Source organism: Mus musculus, chromosome 13 (genome assembly GCF_000001635.26).
Source record: "Mus musculus strain C57BL/6J chromosome 13, GRCm38.p6 C57BL/6J".
NCBI classification, from domain to species: Eukaryota; Metazoa; Chordata; class Mammalia; order Rodentia; family Muridae; genus Mus; species Mus musculus.
Window position 1 is genome coordinate 95,202,962 of NC_000079.6, and position 24,274 is coordinate 95,227,235.

The 24,274-nt window shown below is 45.1% G+C and overlaps 1 protein-coding gene across 19 annotated transcripts in view; it reads right to left on the minus strand.

The window, feature by feature from the left end:
- The window catches only part of Pde8b (phosphodiesterase 8B), a 226,297-nt gene that overhangs the window by 178,857 nt on the left and 23,166 nt on the right, over nucleotides 1–24,274 (minus strand). For 3 of the 19 annotated variants that reach the window (XM_006517588.4, XM_006517587.4, XM_006517589.4), the window contains exon 1: nucleotides 19,514–20,165. The exons of 10 other annotated variants lie outside the window; for them this stretch is intronic. In XM_006517588.4, coding sequence (XP_006517651.1) covers nucleotides 19,514–19,852 — 339 coding nt within the window. In that variant the 5' untranslated portion in view covers nucleotides 19,853–20,165. Of the gene's footprint in view, nucleotides 1–19,513; nucleotides 20,168–24,274 lie in introns of those variants that run through there. 6 more of the 19 variants (NM_001374004.1, NM_001374003.1, NM_001170669.1 and 3 more) reach the window with 5 other exon arrangements.

The following is a 24,274-nucleotide window of genomic DNA, read 5'->3' on the forward strand; positions in this document are numbered from 1 at the left end:
ACTCTATCATAGCATCTAGTCAACAACATTTATGATCCAAGAAGCCACCTCAAACATTGCTAGCTGATAAAGTTGACGTGTATATATGTAAGGAAAACAAACAAAATCAGTTTACAGATAATATTGGACATAAAACACCTCTTTAGGAAAAGTACCATAAACCAGACCTGGGATTCTATAACAAAGAAAGAATTAGAGTTTTCAAACATACATAGAAACATTATGTACATGATATATGTGTATACAGATACACATCAATATATTCACATATATGATAATATACACATATTATCCATGTACTGTTTTTAAGTCAAAATTTTTGTTTATTATTACTATGTCTGTATGTATGAGCATACATATCCATGCATGATGTGTATGTGGGCACACATGCCACAGAGTGCATGTAGAGTCATTTTTTGTTTGTTTGTTTGGTTGGTTGGTTTGGTTTTTTTGTTTGTTTGGTTTTTTTTTTTTTTTTTTTTTTTTTTTGAGACAGGGTTTCTCTGTGTAGCCCTGGCTGTCCTGGAACTCACTCTGTAGACCAGGCTGACCTCGAACTCAGAAAACCGCCTGCCTCAGCCTCCAAGTGCTGGGATTAAAGGTGTGTGCCACCATGCCCCAGAGTGTATGTAGAAGCCAGAGGACAAATTTGTGGAGTTGGCTCTCTCCTCACACCTTTGAGTGGGCTCTAGGGATTGAAATCAGGTTACCCAGTTTGTGCAGCAAGCATCTTTATCAGTTGAGCCATCTCATGCCAGTCTTCCATTTTTAACACAGAAGGGAAAAAAAAAAACTTGATTTAGGTCTTCGTGATCAACATCAACATGAAGTATCAATCATGCTCTAAGATCTTGTGAATGCTGAAAGAAGTGTTTTAAAACATCAGGTAGTGAGCTGGAGAAATGGCTTAGCAGTCAAGAACATTTGCTGTTCTTGCAGAGGACCAAGTTCAATTCCCAGCACCCATAATGATGGCTCACAACTGTCTGTAACTTCAGTTCCAGGGAACTGCATAAACATGTATGCCCATGTGCCTAGAAACCCATGTATGCACACACACACACACACACACACACACACACACACACACACTAATTAGTTAATTTAAAGGAAGACAAATTGCTCTTGCAAAGGTCCTGTGTTTAGTCCCCAGCACCAGCTCCAGGGCATTGAAGACCTTCTACCAACCTCCCTAGACACCTGCACTCATGTGTAAATATACATGCATCTACACTCTTACTCTATGAGTGTACATACAATTTAGAATAAAATAAATCAAATGAAGATGACAATAACAGGCAGTGCTGGGCTCCTGAGGTACCCTGTGGCCTGGCAGGGTCCATGCTAGTGTAAGGACATGGGAGTCTGAAGTAAGAAGAGAAGCAGAGTAAGGATAAGAAGGCAGTGTCTGACCTGTCAAGCCGCTTTGCTGCATGGCTAGGAAGGAACATTTCTATATGCAACACATTTACCATCAACAGGAGAACATGTGGGGCTGGAGAGATGGCTTGGCAGTTAACATGGCAGCTAACAACCTCTCATTACTCTACCTGAAAAGAATCTGTGACATTCTCTTCTGATCCCTGTGGGTATCAGGAACTCACAGGATAGATAGCCACACATAGGAGCAGAATACTCAGATACATAAAATAAAAGACATACAGATTTTTAAAAGTGGTTAACACAAACTTCCCAAGGGGGGAAAAAAACAAATAGGGACTCCTCAACTACACGAAAACTGGGTTTACATCTGAGTGAAAACAGACAAGAATAATTCTGGAGCTGGAAAGATGGCTCAGCAGTTAAGAGCACTGACTGCTCTTCCAGAGGTCCTGAGTTCAATTCCCAGCAACCACATGGTGACTCACAACCATCCTTAATACGATCTGATGCCCTCTTCTGGTGAGTCTGAAGACAGCTATAGTGCATTCACATATATAAAATAAATAAATAAAATCTTAAAAAAAAAAAAAAAAGGTCTGGATCCCAGAGAAGCCCATTACAGACTTTGAGCTTAAGCTTTAACTAAAGATGTGATAAAGTTTGCGACTCCTAGAAAAACAAAGAGCCCAGTCACAGCCTCTGTGGTGCGGTGGAAGACACTGCCCTGAAGAGGCCAGCAAGTCCTTTCTGAGAACTTTCTTTCTTTCTTGTCCTAAATGTATGTATGTGTGGAAGTATACCCCAAAAGTAAAGAAAAACTCCTAAAGCTCAATGAGACGTACTGAATCAATCACAGCTTGTCCATATGCTATACTATGGAGCTATAAAACAAGACCCAGGCTGTCTTTACGAATTTCGCTGAGCTGATCTCCATTTAATAGACACTGAGTGAAAGCAGAAGACCGCGCTACTCCTATAAACCAAACATGGAGGCACAAACACGCCTCCCTGTAAACAGGTAGGATAAAACTCACGAACCAACAACAGAGCTACCTGGAGAACATAGCATCTAAGAAATGAACACAAAAATCTAAACCTCTTGGAATATGTTTTCTTGATTTTGCTTTGGGACATGTAAATCATTTACATTTTTATAACACAAGATCATCTTTAAAAAAAAATGATCAGAAGCTAAATGAAACAAAGAGACCTAAGGAAACACAAAAAGGGACTTACTAAAATTACTCAAAATCACAATGTTTTACCTGCATCTCCATAGCAAGGTATGAGCCTGACATTAAAAATTACTCAGAACACAATCCAACACACCCCTGGTTTCCCATGGTCTTATTGATCACAATGTTGATCCCTGCCCACCTGAAAGACGTGTACTTCTTAGAGGGTAGGACAGATGATGGAGTCACTAAATCTGAATGGGTTATGTCATGAAATAAAGGAGACATATCAACCCAGTAGAGTTGAAAGTGTCTTCATTTTTAAACTTGAATTAAAGGGTAAAACCCATGATGCATTTTTACCCTTTTAAAACAAAAATTCATTTCCTGGCTATGTCCACCTTGAAAGTTCAAAACAAAGACCAATTCTCTGCTATCCAGATCATGCCTCTCAATTCTTTGTGGTAAAAAAGATTCAGGTTTCTGGGAGAAGTGATTGTGTCTAGATTAGAAACAGGATGAGCACCCTGGGCCTGGAACACCTTGTCAGACTAAAGAACAAGACTACTGAACATCACCAAGACGAAAAAGACACAGGCATCCATATAGACAAAGAGGACCACTGTGCATCAGTAGTGGCGGGAGCTGCAATGGACACGTACCCATCTCCTGCCTATAAACTACCGAGTTTATTCAACATGAAGGTGTCACTGGTTACCTTGAAGGTGGAAGAATGTAGCAAAAGTCTCCCTTGCCTTTCCCTCACCATCTATACCTGAAGGGAACCAAATTTAGTAGAAAGGGAAGTTTCTTTTTGTGGAATCATTCCAGAAGTATTGCAGACAGAAGGAAACACTTTGCAACCCCCAAGGATTTAATGGATGGAGACAATAACTAGCAATGGTCACCCACATCCCAGAGAGCTGGCCAGACATTATGTGCCTCTTGATAAAGGCACACACTGCCTGTCACTGGGGCTCTCAAAAAGGAAGGAAGGAAACTCGGATCTGATGAATCTACTGAAGGTGACCATGACTACATAGAGAACCCAGGGCCAGCAGAACGTGGCAAATGACACACAGGAATGTAAGCTGAGGGAGAAAAAAGACTGTGGGAAACTCTGCTGGATGTGGGAAACTCAGCTGGATGGATGTCCCAGTTTCTTCAAACAAATAAACTGGGGGTGGGGGAGTAAAGTTGAAAAAATATTCAAGAAACAGGCCAGTTCCAATGGGTGGGTCTCATTCTAAAGAACCATCAAACGAAAAATGTTTATAATGAAAACATTAATGAGGTGTTTAGCAACATGTGAATGCTATCTTGGTATTTGATAACATTGAGACATTGCCTCTCTCTCTCTCTTTTTTTTTTTTTTTTTGCTAATAGAAGGATGGGCATATTGTTCAGGGTTACATGTTGAAAAGCTAAAGTAATGTGCTTTAGCTTTAAAATGATCACAGAGCGGGAGTGGGGATTGGGTGATATCAATACAAGTGGGCTTAATTCTGAAGCTGTTGAAGCCAGCTGGTGTGAACATGGAGTGTCATTGTACTCTCCTAAGAGAAAAGAATATAGATCTGGACTTTTCTGTGTGTGTGTGTGTGTGTGTGTGTGTGTGTGTGTGTGTGTATATATATGCATGCTTTCAACTCTTACTCTCATGTTGTTATACATAGCTAATGACACAAAGAGCTCCACTCGAAGCTAACAGTAGCATACAAATTAGTCATACTGTACACACAGCAACTGTGTGTGCTAAATGAGCCTGTCTCCCTCAGGCAGAGGAAGGAAGTGGAGAGAAGAGATTCGAAGTCAGAGAACTAAGTAGGTGGTCCACAGGGGGTTATAGTCTAATTCACTTGGACCTCAAGCCCCAGGTGTCTGGTATGAAAACCAAGAAAGCATTTGCCACATACTAAGACAGGAGAGAGCATAGACAACTGTCGGCAAAGGTGCTGGGAAGTAGACAGTGACGTAAAGTATGGGGTGGAGCCGGAGGAACGAAACAGTCCACTCTAATCCTCCAGGAAAAGAGCCAAGACCTGCTGAGGTGCTGGCTGAAGGTGAAGGAAATACAGAATGGGTAGTAGAAGAAGGTAGTTATAAATACCAATTAAGGCCACGTAACCAGTTGCAGAAACGAGGATTATAAAGTAATGTGAATGCCCATTGTATATTTACAAATGCGTTTGTGATTGTACGAGGGATAGTTATATCATGTTAGGCGTATTCACAACCTTGTTATTGTTTCATGTGAACATGAGATATTATTTGTGTCAAGTTGACAAGGGGTGGATTGTAGTGGCTATTCCTGGTTGTCAACTTGACTATATTTGGAATGAACTACAATCCGGAATTGAAGGCTCACCAGTGACCCTTATCTTGAGGCTTGGAGATCCTTATCTGGATCTTGGTTTGGAGATCTTGAGCCATAGTGGCTATGGATTCCAGAAGATTGAATCTCCGAGTTTAAGGAACATACCTTTCATCTGGGATTAAAGGTGTGGTGGAACACACCTTTAATCTGGGCTACACCTTCTGCTGGAGACAATATAAGGACATTGGAAGAAGGGAGTCTAGCTCTTGCTCCTTCGCCTGCTTGCTGCGTGAGACTGAGTAACTGCTAGATCCTTGGATTCCATTCACAGCTGCGCCTGAACCATTGTTGGGAATTGGGCTGCCGACTGTAAGTCATCAATAAATTCCTTTACTATCTAGAGACTATCCATAAGTTCTGTGACTCTAGAGAACCCTGACTAATGCAACACCCTTCTCAATAGTCACAAATAATATAAAATACCTTGGCGTGACTCTAACTAAGGAAGTGAAAGATCTGTATGATAAGAACTTCAAGACTCTGACTCACACCTTGAGTGGGAACCCACCAGCCCACAGTAGTGATGGTGAGCAGGAGGGACACTGTCACCCTATGTGACCCACCCTTGCCACAAAGCAGGCCTCTGCTTTCATCTCTCCCATTCTCCCACATCCTAATATCCTGCAATATCTCCTTACAGCATCTAAAAGGAGCAGCCCAGCAATGGCATCAAGAAAGGCAGAGAGAGAGTGGATACTTCCAGTCTCAACCCTACAAAAGAAGAAGAGGGAAGAAGAGCACCAAGACATAAATACCCAGCAAAACTTTTGTTTCCTGCTTCTTGTCAGGTTACAATGTCAAACTGTATCTGTTTGGTTGATAAGCCATGGTGGCAGCTATGTATAAGGCCACTATATCCTATACAGGTAGCTACTCAGGCTGAGATGCATTACAATTGCAAAACAGATTCCAGATTTCAAAGGCTTAATTCCAATCCTCCTTTTTAAAAAAGGAATGATAACTATCTCAATTTCTATATTATGTTGATGTGATAATATTCTTAATATATCAGTCATATAATTATCTGCTTTTACATTTGAAAAAAAGTCAAATTATAGAAAAATTCAAAGCCTTCCTATGTGGGCTTCATTTGTGTCTGAACTTACACTTCCATGGGTCAGTGCACTTCTAGAACATCAACACAAGTATCAAACCCTACCTTTGCAGCTTGCAAACCACAGAACCTAAGGTGCTCTTGGCTGCCAATGCCTCCAGACGTCATGGTCATTCTCAGTAGGTTCTCTTGGATTATGTAGGCATCTGGCAGCTGTGAGCTCTTGGCTAAGAACACAGACTTTAATTCTGCTTCTTGCTCCTTGGTAGAGGGCCTGTGGTCACACACTTGCCTGCCCCTTTCTGACTTTACTCCTCAGCTCACAGTTGGTCACATTCCCCAAGTGAAGGGGCTTCATCTCATAGAACTTAACCTCCTAACTCCTACCAATCAGCCAATGCACCACCTTGACATAGACACAGACACACACCCCATGGGGCACATGGTTCACTTCTGTACCCTACCCCAACCTTCACCATATGCCCACTTGTGAGAGTCTAGACTATTGATAGGGACCATACCTCTGCCACACTTGTAACAACACATTACTCACAGTTTACAAGGAGGAGTTTTATAGATTCTTTGGGTTCCTAAAGTTTGTGTAGGACAATATAGCTGTTTGGTTGAGGATGTTCCTTCTAGGCACAGAGTTGGATACTTGGTCCCCCAGTTGGTGGTGCAGTTTGAGAAAATTTAGGAGGTGTGGCCTTGCTGGAAGAATCATGCCACTGAAGGGCAGACTCAAGCTGTCTCCAGCTCATATGCTCTGCTTTGTACGTGCCATAGGAGAGGTGAGCTCTCAGAACCCAGTTCATCCTGCCATGCCTGCTGCTTCCTGCCATGTTTTATGGTCATGATGAACTCTTATCTCCCTGGAACCAGAAGTCAAATAAATCCTTCCTTCTATAAGTTTAATTGGTCATGGTACTTTATCACAATATAAATGTAACTAATACAGGCATATCCCCAGACAGTGCAAACTATTCCATCACCCCAGGCTGCTCTTTAGTTACCACAAAAATAAATTACAGAAAAGGTGATGTCATAGAAGTCTAGTAGCAGAAGTCTGAGGCAGGAGATTCACCATGAGTCCAAGACTATCCTGGGCTATATGTTGTATTCAAGGCTATCCTTATGACTTTGTCTCAAAACAAAACAGAAAGAAAATAAGATTCTCTGATGTTTGGAAGCTTGAGGCAGCAGGAGATTGCCAGGTGGTGCCTCTGGTATGGTTACCTCCGGTGTGGTCACCTCCAGGAAGGCCTGTGGGACTCCATCCATGGAGAAGGTATCAGGACAAAAGAAAAAAAATGCAATCAACTTAGCTGCAACTATTGCTTCAAACAAAGGCTCCTCACCAAGTTGAATAAACCTGCTTCAAACAAAAAAAAAAAAAAAAGGGCAATTTGGCACCCGTAAGTCTAATCACTGCAATGCTTTAACACACAATATGTTGTGTTAAACCCATAAGGAATCAAAATGATACTAACCTAGCAAACAAATAATCACTCACAAAGTCTTCATCACCTTAGGAGACTGCCACAGAACCAACTCATTAGTCTGAAAACTGGAGATACCAGGGAAAGGCTTTGAGTGTCTTTTCTATAGAAACTGTATCCCAGGGAAACTGAGGAGCTTGTGAAAGGAGGTTGCTCTTTTGTAGAGATAATAAAGAAGAAGCGGTAGAGTGGGATCATTATCATCTTCCAGTCCTTACCACCTAGTGTATCAAAGCAACAGTCACTTGGGAGGGTTGACATCCATGAACAGGGAGGGAGGCCAGCCCTGTGTGCTTGCTGATCAGAGGAATGCCATCATTTCATGGGAATTGTACATTTAACGCATCTACGAAACAACAAGCCTGAACCTAAGGCTTGGAGAACATTGCGGAAGAGGGGGTGGAAAGATTATAAGAGCCAGGGGATCAGGAAACTCGATGTGAGATTGTGTCTGCTTGTAACATCAGAGGCTGCAACCATAAAGTCTCACCAACACGACTGTCCAAACATGAGCTGAATAAGACAACAACAACACACATGCCAAAGTGAGTGGAGGAAATACTAAGCAGCCGCAACTCTACACAAAGAGTAAGCACAACTAAGGATCACTGAGGGTGGGAGAGATGGTCTTCCCCATAGAATATCACACCAACTGACTCTCCAGTACTAACTGGTCAGCCCTGAAAACATACACATACACACAAGTAGCACTATATACACTAAGTGGATTATATTTAGAAATATATGAGTATATACATATATGCATGTAACAATTAATTAAAAAAGAGACCATGAATTTGAAAGAGGGCAAAGAGGAGCATACAGAAGGGATTTGAGGGAGAAAATGGAAGGCAGAACGGATGGAATTATAATCTCAAAAAATAAAATTAAAATAATTTTTAAAATGAAATATATGTTTATCCCACCTCCACTCCCAAAACTGCACATAATCAGACTAAATCTCTAAATCCTACTGTCATTTCCTACCAAATACAGAAGGCAGAAAAACACATTAGCTCTGCCTTAGGCATGCAACTGTAAAACTTAGGTTGGGAGAACATCTACAGGACAAAGAATCTCAGTTCCTTAACAAATAGATTGCAAATGGGGAAAAGAAAGGAAAGAAACAGACAAGAGACCAGCCATTTACAAGTAGTAGATTTTATGTGGACAGTAACACACATAAAGAGCCAGATGATGAGTCATAGGACTTTAAAAAACAACAACAACAAAACCAAAAACCAAAAAACAGCGTACTGACCAGATGGGAGTAGATGCAGAGACCCACACCCAAACATTAGGCAGAGATCTGGAAGAAGAGAAGAAAGGAATGTAGGAGCCAGGGTCATTGAGGATACAACCCGCAGAACCAACTAAGCAGGGCTCATAGGAGCTCACAGAGACTGAAGATGCCATCACAGAGCCTGTGTAGGCTGTGCTGGGCCCTCTGCATGCATGCTGTGGTTGTTTAGCTTAGGACTTTCGTGGGACTCTTACCAGTGGGAGTGGGGCTATCTCTGACCCTGCTCTTGGGACCCACTTCTTACTACTGGGTTGCTTTACCCAGCCTTGACATAGGGTGTGTGCCTAATCTTATTGTATCTTGTTATGCTGTGTTCTGTTGATACCTTTTGGAGGCCTGCTCTTTTCTGAAGGGAAATGGAGGAGCAGTGGATCTGGGGAAGAGGGGGAATTGGAGGGGGTGGAACTGAGAGGAATGAAGGAGAGGCTACGGTCAGGATATATTGTGTAAGAGAAGAATAAACTAAAACAAGCAGACAAGTGCACACGGAAATGTTTGTAAGTGAAGAGAAGGTAAGGAATGAGACGTGTCTCTTCTTAGCAGCAGGCAAAGCAACACAGTGAGGAGAGGACAATGTGACAGATGCCACTCTGGGCTCCTGGCTGTGCTGAGCCTGAGCCTGAGCCTGAGCCTGAGCCTGAGCCTGAGCCTGAGCCTGAGCCAGAGCCAGAGCCTGAGCACTTGAGCACGTGCCTCAGTGGCCTTCCTAGCTCCGTGAGGCTCGTAACACTAGCTCCGCCTCCACTTGCCCAGCACACTCAAGGATCAATTCCCATAACTCCTCCCTGTAAGTGCTCCCTGAAGAAATGCCTGAAGGCTCCCTCTCACCTGCGTCACCCTCTAATTAAATCCACATTTCCCAAAAGGCAGACATAGAGAAAGAAACAAGCCCTGATTCAATTTTCTGTTTTTCTCACAGTAGCACAGTCTCAGTACTATGGATGTAGCCCAGCTACAGAAGGGGTTAAGCACCCTCTCTGTGCTGACCTAGAAACCTAAATGCCTCATATTGCATTGCCTCTGTCTGAAAATCCATTCCCGATGCCAGCCATGTGCCTTAGAAGCAGTTTGAAATTTGCCTGTCATATAAACTTCCATGTAGCCAGGCAGAGGTGGTGGTATAAGCCTTTAGTCCCAGGACTCAGAGGAAGCAGAAACAGGTGGATGTCTGTGAGTTCGAGGCCCTTCTGGTCTTCAGAGTGAGTTCCCTGGACAGCCAAGGCTACACAGAGAAACCCTGTCTTGAAAAACCATGGATGGATGGATGGATGGATGGATGGATGGGTGGATGGATGGATGGATGGATGGATGGATGGATGGATACATGCACGCATGCATACATGCATGCAGGCATGCATACATACACAGGTACATAGATACATAGCCAGCAAAGTTAGAGAGGTCAAAGGAGAACAGAGGGTGGACCAGCCTTTGTCTAACAATCATCAAGGAATTGAATCCTACTATTAACCATGAAGGTGAGCTTAGAAGGTCTCTACCATAGTGAGAGGTGCCTTTTATAGAAATCTGATTGCTTTGCAGGATGCCAAGTTCTCACTTTGACGCACAGATGCGCTGGCCTTTGGAATCATCTTATTCCCTGCATGAAAAATGTGGAGAAGCAGGAGGAAGCATATTGTGGCATTCCTTCTCGTCGCCCTTCAGGAGGTAAGACTAAATGTAGGCTCGTGGTTAGATATAACAGATCTCAAGGTTTGGAGGTCTCGGTAGGTCAGACTACTTTAGAGGAAGTCACTGGGTATTGGAAAACTTACCCTGGGTTCTATGTGGCTCTGAGCCACTATCCCAGGGACTTCTGTGAAGCCAGTGGGTTGAGGAGCCTGGAATTGGCATTGCAGACCCCACTATATAGATTTGCAAGGAGAGAGCAGGAACCTGCAAGGAAACAGGTCCACCTAAGCTTTCTCTCTCTACCACATGTTCCACAGCAGACAGGGTGTGTGTGTGTGTGTGTGTGTGTGTGTGTCCATCCCCAAATGTGCTCATGGGACCTTGGTTCTATCTTTATTTACCACCCGTCTTCTGAGTATCACAATCTGCTGGTTGTATTAAAATACTTCTAATTTTAACTGAGGCTCAGCTCAAAACACAATTAGTGCCTTTTGCTTTCCTCCAACCAACCAATACCTTAGGCAAGACTGCCTCTCACATGACCCGAAGGCCACTAGGCCCAGGCTTGCTGGGCACTGGCTTGTATACCTCTGCTTCTCTTCTCTGCTGGGTATGGTAGCACAGGCCTGGAATCCCAGCACCATGGAAGGCTGAAGCAGGAAAACCAGGAACCTGGGGCCAGCTTGCACAATGTAGTAAGATCCAGCTCAGCCTTGGCTGCTTACAAAACAATGTGTCAAAAATATATATATATATAAATAAGCCAGCTTTTATGTTCATTTGTCATTGTTCTGGGTTGAAGCTCTCTCAGCAGGAGCCTTGAAACAGACAAAGACTATTCCATCTGAACTCAGTTCCTAAGCACCACGCTTGTGTGGTTCTAGTGAAAAGAATGAAAAATAAACAATAAGTTACTATGTGCTACTCATGTAGTAGATGGCTTATAAGTCTCTTAGTGTCTTCCTGTAACTCCTTCCAGAATCCAGGGTCTTTTCTCAACTCTGAGACTCACACAGGCAACTGTACCCAGTAATTTTTCTCTTCCTATCTAAAAGGTTTTGAACCCACAGCACACCATCTTCCCAGGGGTAGCATCCGTCATCCCAGATCACCTACAGAACATCACCAGAGACCAGGCTTTGGGTTACAGGTTACATCAGAGAATCCCATGCTGAACCATCTCAGGATAACACTGTGATCATGTCCCCAAGAGCCCCACCCCAGCATCGCTTTAACCTGGAAGGATTCTTTCATGTCTTCCCTTTTGGAATTCCCATTGGAGCCTAAATCAACCAGTAGTGGTGGTTTCAAGTTCCTGCATAGCCCATCTCCATAAGTTCAGCTAGTCTACACTGGCCAAGCCAATCTACTAGGAAGTGTGGTTTTCATGTTCCAGGAGAAAACATTGTTTTAAAAATATCTACATAACCCAAACTTCATTTTAGCTATCAAGATGATAATGTTGGCAACCACAAGAATATCAGCACTGAATCAAGGCATAGCACGTCACGGTGATCAACGAACACCTTGTGTATGGAGCCGAGTGAGTTCTGTATGTACATCCATCCTCCACTAACCTAAAACGGCACTCCAGGCCAAACAGTTAGAAAGGGTGACTCTAGGTGTGCTCGAAGAAAAACTCTACACTAGAGGCCCCTTGCTTCCCCGCCTACCTTCTAGGGTCCCTCTTCTCTGCCACAGATAATTGTGTGCATCAACCACCATGGGCCCCTCCAAAGGTCCCATGCCACACCCCTAGGGGTGCACCGTGAAGCAGTAAGAACATCAGTGTTTTGGAAGCTCGGGGTTGGATTCATCTTCCCTCCCAAGTCCAGGTCTTACCCTGAGCAGTTTGTTTCACTTCTTACAACTTCATTTTCCATATTTTTTTTTAGATTTTTTTATGTGTATGATGTTTTGCCTGCCTGCTTACATAGCACTGGAGTCTCTGGTGCCATTGGAAGCCAGAAGGCATTGTGACACATGAGAGCTGGGAACCAGACCTGGGTCCCCTTCAAGAGCAGTTCACGTTCTCAGGCCATCTCCCTGGGGCCCATTTTCCTCATTTTTGAGAATGAAAATAAGAATCTAGCTCTGAGTCAATTAAGGGGAAACAGTGTAGACAGAAGGATCAGAGTACAGCAGGGGCTTAACAGCCATTGTCTTCATACCCACCTAATTTACCTTGTAAAAAACTACAATATTACCTTGGAAACAAGATACGACACAAAACGGCCCTTCTTTCATTGATGGATTAGCTGAGAATAAAACCACTCCCTGATTTTTGACACAACTCAGGCTGGTTTCTTTAAGCATAGCATAAGCAGAATAGCAGCACTCCACGGCCTGAGCTAGTCCAAGCAGGAGCCAGTCCATGGGAGGAGCTAGTCCAAGGAGGGAGCTAGTCCATGGGAGGAGCCAGTCCATGGGAGGAGCTAGTCCATGAGAGGAGCCAGTCCATGGGAGGAGCTAGTCCAAGGAGGGAGCTAGTCCATGGGAGGAGCTAGTCCATGGGAGGAGCTAGTCCAAGGAGGGAGCTAGTCCATGGGAGGAGCCAGTTCATGGGAGGAGCTAGTCCAAGGAGGGAGCTAGTCCATGGGAGGAGCTAGTCCAAGCAGGAGCCAGTCCATGGGAGGAGCTAGTCTAAGGAGGGAGCTAGTCCATGGGAGGAGCTAGTCCATGGGAGGAGCTAGTCCATGGGAGGAGCCAGTCCATGGGAGGAGCTAGTCCAAGGAGGGAGCTAGTCTATGGGAGGAGCTAGTCCATGGGAGGAGCTAGACCATGGAGCGGAGCTAGTTCACAGCAGGAGCTAGTCCACTGGAGGGGCTAGTCCACAGAGGGAGATAGACCATGGAGGGAGCTAGACCACGGAAAGAGCAAGTCCACGGGAGGAGCTAGTCCATGGCGGGAGCTAGTCTACTGTGAGAACAGTTTTCTATGATTATTCTTAAGGAAGCAGGAAAGAGGAGATGGATGGAAACCAGGGAAGTCAGAAAATCCTAAATCAACGCCAATGAAAGGAGAGGAAACAGAAGAAATCATTCATCATCAATGCTCAAGGAAAGCACACAACACGCTGCTAAGCTGCCGTATTGCCTGTTAGACTTGACACCCGCCAAGGTTTCCACCGTGAAAGCAACCTCCCCCTCCCCAATCTAAAACAAACTCCAGAAGGCTGGGGGGGGGGGGGAGCTCCACTGTAGAGCACTTGATCAGAATGTGAGAGGCCTTGGTCTCCATCTCCAGTCCCACAAAATAAATAAATAAATAATAAAGACTCCAACTCGTATCTTACTAGTTTAAATCATGGTCAAAAATGTGCACATTCTTCCAGCTTATAGTCACATATTAAAAAATCAAATTTTTCTCACATTTGGAACTGAGGAAAGAAATCTACAGAACATAGAAAAATAAAAACTGGGGTGGGGGATGGGGTGGGTAAAGTGGCCAGGCTGGGTTCTCTGCCCACACCGAACCCTCGGAGATGGGTAGCAATCGAGGGCAGAGGCATCAGAGTCAGAAGAGACATGAAGGGTGAAGCTGAAGGAGACGGTGGGTGTGTAGCACTCAGAGGTCCCAGTCAGGGTCACCGGACAGATCTTAGCACAAGTCAATAGGCAGGAAATACAAGCAAGGAATCTGACACACATAAAAACCACTTCTCTTTGAGACGCGGATCTACACTGTCTGCCTCTCTTTGAGTTTCTGTCTGTAGCTCAGAAGAGCAGCTGGTCCCACTTTTCGGTGCCTTTGGGATATGGTTAGGATCCGCTTGTCCAGTCTTACTCCCTACCCTGCCCTGTGCCTGGACTTTCCACCCAACATACTCCTGTTCTCTCTGGAACACAGGCCTGCTTTGTGAAAGAGCTACAGCCAAAAGATAGATCCCTGCAAGGGAAGTCGGTTCCATGAAGCCATTCACTCACTGTCTCCGTCTCCTGTCTCTGCCTGTCTCTCTATGTCTTTGTGTCTGTCTCTTTCTGTCTCTCTAGCTCTGCCTCTCTGTGTATATGTATGTCTCTGTGTCTATCTCTCTGTCTCTCTATGTCTCTGTCTCTCCCTCCCCCCCCCACCCCCGTCCAAGGCCGCCAGTCCATCACCAGTTGCATCTCTCATATCCCTCCTTGAGGCCACAGCTTCTGGGGGCTTCCCTACCCTATACTTGTCCCTGAGGTTTCTGTAACCATCACCCTAGGCCCCTTCTACAATGATGACTGTATTCTCTTGTTCTAGTTTGAGGGTCTTGCAGCCTCCTTCGTTGACTCTCTTTCCTCCTACCAACACCTTAGAAGCAGCTCCTTGGTAAAATTAGTATCTTATGTGTGTTCTGCTTGCTGCCCAAGCAATGTTGAAACAGGGAGCAAGGAAGCTATGGCTGCCTTGTCTTAACTTACCTCATCCAAGTGCAGTGCTTGCCTATAGCCTCTGGTTGGCTGCAGCAATTCCTGTGGCCACGAGTTCTTCATGCCCAGTCAAGATCCCCACAAAAGCAGGAAATAAATACTTGTATTCCCCCATCTGTCACCTCTGTGAAGGCCCTGAATGTCTAGATCGTATTTAAAGTTCCCGCCTGTCCCTCCCCTGGTGGTTTTCCAGCCTTGAGACTCTATATTCTCTCCTTACCCTTTGGATTCCTGGCCCATTACCAACCTGTCCTCACCTCTGTGGCCTATCTTATTAGAGCTCCAGTAGGTGGGCACCACGGGGAGATGTCAGTAGGAACTGTCTCACCTCTAAGTGCATACTGTCCCTTTCTGATTTCAAGTGCTGCTGTTGTTTTGTTTTGCTTTTGTTTTTTTTTTTTTTTTGAGACATGTTTTCTCTGTGTAGCTATAACTATCCTGAAACTCACTTCGTAGACTAGGTTGACCTCAAACTCAGAGAACCCCCTGCCTCTGCCTTCCAAGTCCTGGGATTAAAGGTGTGCACCACCACTGCACAGCTCTGATTTTAAATCTTATTTGAAAGTTTAAAAAGAAGAATAACCTAGATGCCTTTAAAAACTAATATAACTACAGTGCAAATCAAGGGAAAAATTAAAATAGGATCCCTTGGGCTGCCTCACATACAAGACACTATAAGTTCAGTTCTCAGCACTGGCTCTAATTTGTGTGTCATGAGGGGGAAGGAACTGCGTAAAAATACACAATGGCAGAAAGTAAACCCAGGTCCAACAAATATCAATTATAGCACTTGCCTGAGCTTAGTAAACGCTATGCTTCATTTTGAGATAAAAGAATAATGAAGGTAATAGCAAGAACACCAAGAATGAGGATATGACCATGTAGTTGTTCTGTCTGACATTCAATGGGAGTCCAGAGGGCCCTGGTCCTCCATGGCAGAGGCAGCTGAGGGAAGTGTGATGGGAAGACCAACCATCAAGGTCCATGCAAGCCCAAGATGGTCCTGTAGGGAACTGAATCTCAAGAAACCTGAGTGGGCTACATGCTCCAGCTCTCTTCCCACTTACATTTTGGAGACAACTGTGAGGATTCCAACTTTGACACCAGAAAATGAAGAGAGAGCTGTGTCCACAGCCACAGGACAGTATAGTCTGCTTTAGGTGGCCGCACATAAGTTATCTGAGCCACGGGACAACTTCACTCATTTAAAGGATGGGCTCTCCAAGTGTGGCCCCCAGATCGTCAACAAGACATCTCCTAAAAGCTCACTGAAACTGCAAGTTCCCAGTTTCCTCTCAAGTCCTATGAAATCAGACACTCGAGGGGTGGGGCCCAGACCCACTGTATGCTTTAACAAGCTGGCCAGGTGATTCTTGTTTGAGAGTCAAGACTTAGAAAAACAAGAACTCCTATAAAAAGTAGCTCTAATCCTCCCCCCCCCCCCCCGACCAAATAAAACTCATTATTTACTGTGTGATCACATAAATATTTCTCTTCCTTTTATGTACAGTCAGCTAGCATTATCCTCAATGGCTCTAGCATGGCATGGAACAATTCTATGGAAGTCATCAACAACTGGTTTAAGCCCCTTTGGAAGAGATCTACCCTCCTGTGTAGGCTTGGCTCACTAAACATTATGGATCTTTCCCAAATCCCCAGCATCTACAGGAGAGGTTGGCATAAATATCAGTGGAAGGAATATGTGAGCATGGTGAAGTGGGTAGACAAGGAGAGGTATTGGCCCTCAGCACAGAGTCATCTGGCTGGTCACCCCTGGATGACACCACCTACATCCACAATCAGCTCACCTATGTCGAGTGTAGCATCAATAAAGACGACTAGGACTGGCTCTCAGTCCTGGATGCTCCAAGTAGCAACAGCTGGTACCAGAAAAGATTGGTAAGAATTCCTAGTTCCTGCCCAAGGGAAGTTCAGTTGTCTCCTCTGAGGATTTCTGAACAAGAATTACAGAACTGCCATGCATCAGGAATGAGCATCCTGTAGGAGTCTCCCGTTAGAGTACTATTTTAGAAAAGCAAGCAAAAGAGAGATGAATTGCTAGGAAGTTGAATTTTTACAGCAACTGGGAGACAAACTCCTTACCAGAAATGGAAACTCATGTGATATCATTTCACTGCATATGAATTATTAATGTTTATAATCTTTTTTTGCCAATTAGGTATTCAAGAAGGTTCCTGTTGACATCATGTTTGACATCATAATGCTTCATCATTCTAAAAGCTTAATGAAATAAATTATTGCTAGAAAAAGACAGAGATCAAACACACTTTTTTTGCACTCAGGGGAATACGAGAAGCCAACTGGATAATGAAGATATTGTTTACCATTGATGTACAAAAAGGAATGAAAAAGAAACATTAAAAAAACCCCAGTGCTGTAAATGGGACCAAATGGGCAAGACTTTCTTTTCCTACCCAAGCACTCAGAAAGAGAAGAGGAGCCGCACACCTGACAACTATCACGCACTCAGGGAAAAGGAATTCTTATTCTAAAAAGCAAAAGAAATTTTTTTTTTTTTACACACTTATCACATCCATGTAAGAGAACAGAAGATGTGAACTCTACAATTGAAACCAACCGTAGAACACTGAGTGGGAAGGTAATGGGATACTATTAAGTATTTGGGGGGGGGGTAATTGTGTGATAATACATTCTATAGTGTTTATATAAATATACATGATCTAATTTCAGTGTATAATCTCTGAGGTTTATGTCATGCATATTCATGTGGAATCACTGAAATATCACTCTCCCTTCCAACATTCCTAGTAATGACTTGGAATAAATTAAGCTCTTATTTGGAAATCTTGTTGATAAAGTGACTTAAATTCCTCCCCAGGTCAAGCCTTTTAACACTTAAGCCAAGTAGCACGAGATTTGTTCAAGTTTATAGTAACTGCTAATAATCGGCACCCATTTTCTCCACCAGTTTTTTACTCCATTTGGTTTCTAAGTAGCCTCTTGAGGAAAGCATTAAGACGAAGAAAAATAGACTCATTCATTATTTTTTTTTCGTTCACTAAACAAACACCCAGTAGCTGGGGTTGCCAGGTATTAAAAAATGAGTTCCTTGCTCCTATGAAAGGAAAAAATACATAAGTTTCTCTCGAGCAACCGAAATGAAATACCGCAAGCTCATGAGCAGCCACTATTCTTGACTATGCTTTAGGCCTTCAAATCCCCTTTCAAAACCTCACGTTAAAAATGTTGCTAAATATAGCCTTCTTAGCACCTTGAAATTTCTTCTAATGGTAACTTTATGTTGCTGCTGGCAGGGGACCCAGAAAGCAGCAAACAAAAGCAAATTTTGTGCCCACCACAGCCCTCTGTAACAAATATTTAATTGAATCCAGGTCTCTACTCTTCAGATACACTGTTAATATTCAAAAGTAAGAAAATAAACTTATTCCTGATACATAGTAGGTATGTATTAAATGGTATTTTATGTTAATGGTGATCACAATTATTGCTAGAAAAAGTCACAGCCATTAGTAAACACTGGTTAAGTTGTATGTAGCAAAATGAGATTCCATTTTACAAAAATGAAGTTCATGGAAAGGCAGCCCACTATCCCTACTGTTCCTCCAGTGTGTCTGCACTTCGTTCAGGGAAGACCCAGAGCTTCCTCACACTGGGCCAACTGTTGAATGTATTTTTACTACCAGACATACAATTGTGTCTTTGTCAAGGAATCATGGAATGGTCCCTGGTAATCTACTGACTACATAAGAGCTGTGTGTATCTAACATTAAGAGCTTAAAGACGTATTTTTCCTCTGCACAATGAGATGTGCTATTGCTCTTGGGTTTGCTATAAAGCAATTAATCTGACACAGTGAAATCCTCTCGGATGTAATCGTACTTTGAAAACATATCTTGGAATAGATTTTCATCAGGAACTATTTAGAGACTGTTTTAACCATCCATTTCACATCCTCACAATCCCACCACCCACACCCACCCCGGAAGACATGTATGCAGAAGCACCATCCTGAGGCAGCTGCCCTGAACTGCTGGCGTTCCAAACTCTGGCTGGGTTCTCTCAATAATGTCCAGGATACAGTCATCCCAGAGAAACACTATAGTAACAGGTTCCACTTGGCTCTCCCCTAGTCCCTTTCTATAGCTCTTCAAACGTAAGCAGCCTAGTTCATTCACAAATCCCTGCACTGGGCCACTGTGCAGAGAACTCCATCCAGCCTAGCTGATTTACAGGTAAAAATCTAAACCTGAGGCGCTCTAGCATCCTGGTGCTGAGGCTGCACTGCATACAGACCTAGCTCAGCGCTCAGGTTGCATTCAGAGGAACTCGCATGCTCTTGGTGATGCATACCCATCCCTCCAGCTGCATCCATTGGGCCACAGCTGCCCTCCCTCAGCAAGAAACAGGCGCCCCAACTGCTTTCCGCTGAGCTGCACTCTGCACCTGTCCCCACCTCAGGACCAGCTTAGGTTTGTTTCCCTGCATCCTCCAGGATCTTTTTCATCTCCAATTCCTTGGGCCCTCACCACCAGCAAAAAAAAAAAAAAAAAAAAAAAAAAAAAAAAAAAACCGAAAAGTAAACTCCGCCTTAGCAACACCCTCCCCCAATCGATCGTCCAACTCCCGCACGAGCCCCCCACTTAAGGCAGACCCGACGGATAACCCCCCAACAGCCAGGATTTACCTTGACGCTGGTGTAGCTAGTCTGGGTCTCGGCCTCGGCGCTGCTGCAGCAGTGGCGCCTCCGGCCCCGGCAGGTGGTCGTGGCGGGGCCCGAGGACCCCGTGCTGCTGCCGCTGCCCAGTTCAGCCCGGGATCTGCGGACTCGGACAGCGCCCGGGGGTCCCGCCGCGCGACTCGGGGGCATGGCGTCGGCGGCGTCGGTCTGCACGAAGAGGCCGTGCAGGGGCGCCGTGGGGCCCTGCGACACGCTGCTGGTCTGGCGGGGCGAGTTGGACTCATCCGAGTCCCGGCAGTAGATCACACCGCTCTGCGAGACATGGATGCTGGGGGCGCAGCCCATCCCTCAGCCGGGCTCCCCCGCGCGCGCCCGCCCGCGCCCCCGGGCCACCCGGACTCGGAGCTCCCACGGCCACCTGCAGTGAGGGGGCGGGCGTGGTGACGGTGGTGCCCAGACTGCGCGCCCCCCAGTCTGGGTGGCCACCGCTCTGTCGGGCTCGCCTCCGTGCCCCCTGGCGAGCGTCCGGGGGCAGCGCGCGTCACCCCAACTTTCCCTCCCGGGCCATCTTCCTCCCGGAGCGGCAGAGCGCGCACACACGGCCCGCGCGCCCCAGCGGCCGCCACCCTCCCCGCCGCAGCGCCCCAAACGCGCGCCCCGCGCCTCCGCCCTCTGCTCCGCCCGCGCCTCGGCCCGCGCCGCCCAGCTCCCCACACTCCGGCCAGGGCGCCCGCCCGCCGGCCGGCTCAGTCTTCCCACTTTCAGTCCTTGCACGTCCCCTCCCAGTGTCGGTCCTCCTCTGGGTCCCCAAGGGCCACCCCACTGCACTCTTCTCCCTGCCGCGCAGTGCCTGGCAGCACGCCTAGGTGCCCTCCGGTTCTTGGCTGTCCAGAGGCCTTGTCCCTTGGGGAGCTCCTTATCCACAGGGCCCCCTACTGCTCTAGCCCCTCTCCCCCTAGTCTGCACTAGCCCTGCTCCAGGCCAAGAATAGCTGGGTAGACCTTCGGGGTAAGTATCTTCTCAAAAACAGAATGCCCTATCCAAACAGCAAGAAGCACATAGCTCAGGCCCACCAAGCCCATTGACTTGGTTGTCAACACACTTGAGGAGTTAAGAGACCCAATTCTTGCATAGCTCACCAGCACCCACCTTCCCCCACATACTAATTCTAGAATTCAGCTGGGTGGTGGCCCAACCTTTGGAAAAAAAACCCATTCCCTGTCTGCAAATCCTTCAGAAGTGCATGCCAAGAGATGGGCTATCCCACAGGGGAATACAATCCTTATTTCCGTGGAAGATCCAAGCTGTCTGCATGTGGTTTTCTGTTCACTTGTCTGTTGCAGTCATTTTGTTTGCTGGTTTGGTTTGGTTTTTCTCCCCCCAACCCCCAAATCTTAAGTTCTTCTCTGGGTGTCACTAACCCAGCCTCCCACTTTTCTTCTTCCTCCTGGGGACCTCCCTCAGCCCCCTCAGTGAAGGCCACACTGCTAGAGAAGCAATTCTGCTGTGTGACATAAGGTGGAAATCCATGTCCCAGGTCCCCAGGCACCACTTGCCTACTTAAGGTCTCCTTCAGTAATTTCTGCCACAACCACAGTGGCCCAAGGGAGAAAGTGAGATGGTCCGAATAAGGGCTTCACTTAGAGTTCTACAAGGATAAATTTCAACGCAAAATACAAAGTATCCAGTTCAAAACTATGTCATTAGTCTCCTCCTCTCCCCACCCCACCCTCATCCCATCAACTCAGAGTTGTCAGAGGAAGATGTCTGATGATGTCTTCTGACTGCCAAATCAAAACATGAGAGACATCTCTCCACTTCTGACATCCACTCTGGGGATGAGAGTTTACATCTATAGTTCTAAGAATTGGGAGGCTGAGGCCAGTCTGATCTTCATGAGTTCTAGGCCAGCTTGGCCTACCGGGTACGATTCCCATCTCTGAACAGAAACACCACCATATTTCAAGTTCAGCTAGAGAGAAGGGAACAGAATGGAGCTTATTCTACTTTTGTTTGATCCCAGGTTAGCTGTAACTTTCTTCTTCACTTTAATGACACAAAAGAGTTCATCTTCAGTTAATCTTCAGTAATTTCTGCCACACCCACAGTGACCCAAGGGAGAAAGTGAGATGGTGATCAGGTGTTCCTACCAACTGTGTCAGTGATCTTGGATGAGGCAGACCTCATTAGCTAAGGCACTCCCCGACTTACTACTTATGGAAGGGCATGCCCAGCAGTGGAGGTGTAACTCAGAGCCCTTCTTCCTTCACATGACTGCTTCCCCACAGTACCCTTGCATGTTGGTTGGCCCTCATACAGTTAAGAATGCCACCATTACCCAGGAACGATCATTTACTTAAACCTATGTCTGATGGCTACTCTCTGCCTTCCTTCCAGTGAATCACTAAGGGATAAGCTAAATTACAAGAAAGTCCCCCTCCCCCAAATCTCCATCTCAGCTCCAGGTGCACAAATGTAATCATTCACACCCATTTCAGGCATCATCTGTCAGGAAACTAAGTGTCACATAATTCTCATGCCACAGCCATGTTCAGGGCATCCTCAAGGAATCACTCGATGGAGCCCCTCATGGAAGAAAAAAGTCCCGGGGACTGCTTCAGAAGACAAGACTATGATAAAAACACAAATTACACTCTCTCTTCTGGTGGGGAGATTAGGAGATGAATCATGCTGCAGACATCCAGAAACAAATTTAGGTTGAACTTATACATTTTTAAAAATGAGTAAGCCCCGGGGGTATGACCTTAATGTAGCTAGTGAGTGACCAGACAGAGTTAGCAGGTTAATAGAACATTTCATGTTGGTTGAATGTGACTTCTCCTTTGGATAGGAGACAGAGGGAAAAGTAATCTAGATATCCATTTTTACAATCCATTTTCAAAGCAACCACAACTTCCACCTCCAAGTCTGGCTAGGTAAAAGAAAAGAAAATATCTGTCCCTATAATTTCCAAGTGTTCTCAGTGGGAACGTGTGACTTGCCCCCATGACAAGGACGTATCTGAGCTAATCACTGAAACTTACAGGAGTGTATAGATGGAGAAGAAATGGGAGTCTGAAGTCATTTCCCCAGCTAAGTTCTGAGCCCTGAGTGTTGGCCTCATGAAGAACTGACTTCCTCGCAAGGACACCAGTGCCACCCAGGGTAACAGCAGTCTCCTTACACACAGACACTGCAGTGCTTCTTTAGGCCCAAGTTGTAAAATAAGGTCAGGAAACCCGACATTCAAAAAAGAAATTAATTAAAGTGAGAAAATTTTAGCAAAAATGTCCCAGAAGCAAATGGAAAGAAAGCTAACTGAATTTAAAAAAAAAAAAAAAAAACTTAAAAAGAAACAAAAAACTTATCTAATGTCCAAGGTCAACAGAGTGGCTTCTATGTTTTATAATGATATTAAATAAGCACTTACTGCAAAATTATGACCCAGAGCACTGCAGGATCTTGAAGAATTAAGGTCCATTCCAAATCTAAAATGAGATGAATCTCCCAGAATTCCTCTCAAGGTAGCAGAAAATGTGATTAATACATTTTGAATCCTTTTTAACCACAAAGGTTAAAATAGCCAAAGCCACCTGATTGATCTTTAGATAACCAAACATTTAATCAACTGATCAGCCTTACAGAACTTCGGGGTTCAAACAGTGTTCCTCCTGGGGGCCAGATGGCACCATTTACTAGGCAACTGGAGAAGGTTCACTGAACTCATTTGAAGGGCTTATTCTGACGCCTGACTCTGTAACCTTGGGGAAGTCATTTCACTCCTGGGATTTGATTTCCTGCATAACCTCTGGCCTCTCCAAATCACGGACGTTTGGGATGCTAAGAAAGCTTTCTTCCTCTTAAAATATAATTTTTATTTTAAAATCGTGAACCTTGTTTTTAAGCTGAAAGAGCAGTACCAATCCCTGACGGCACGTCAGAATTACTCAGAAGAATTTGTCAGAAATAACGGTAATTCCACATTGCAGGTATTCAGGGCTGATCCTGTACCTGCCATTCTTAAGAAAGTAAATCTAGTGTAACCTGCCCTTACCCATCTTGGTGGGACCACACAAGCGTAATTATATAGGGCTATGGAACCCACACAATGAGGCCACTCCCTATCACAAGCTCTCACCATCCCTCTATCTGCTTCCACTAAAGTTGGCTAGATAGAGGTGGCGAAGAAAGAGGCAAACTCATGGTGGCTCAAAGCTGGTGATCTCAGAGCTTACTAGAGCAGGATACCAGACCCTAGACCCAGTAAAGACATCAGATGCTCCACACCAGCTGGACCCAACATAGCTGATGTAGATGGCAACAAAGATGTCCTTTGCCTCACGATAATATCATCTCTATAACCTACCCATCACGTATCTCATGCCACAATACTAGGAATATCTCATACAAGTACAGAAAGAGTGTGGAAATATCACTGTGGGGAATTCACACCCACGCCTAGAAGGCCTTGCCTCACCTTCACCTTCACTATGATAACCCAACCTTCTATCAGTTTGACCGTCAGAGTAACTGTCCAAAATAATTCCGTGCTACTACCGTCTGCTTCTACTCAACCTTTGAGCACAGCGCCTTTGCCTATAATAAAGTCCCTCCCATTTCTTCATTTGTCTTTGCTTCCAATTCTTTCTTTGATGGAGACAAGAACCTAGAAATACTGGGCAGAGGTCTCACCCCGGGCTCTCTTCCCTCCTAACACTACCACCTGGGCTTCCTGCTGTTTCCCCAGAAGACCTAACATTGATGGGG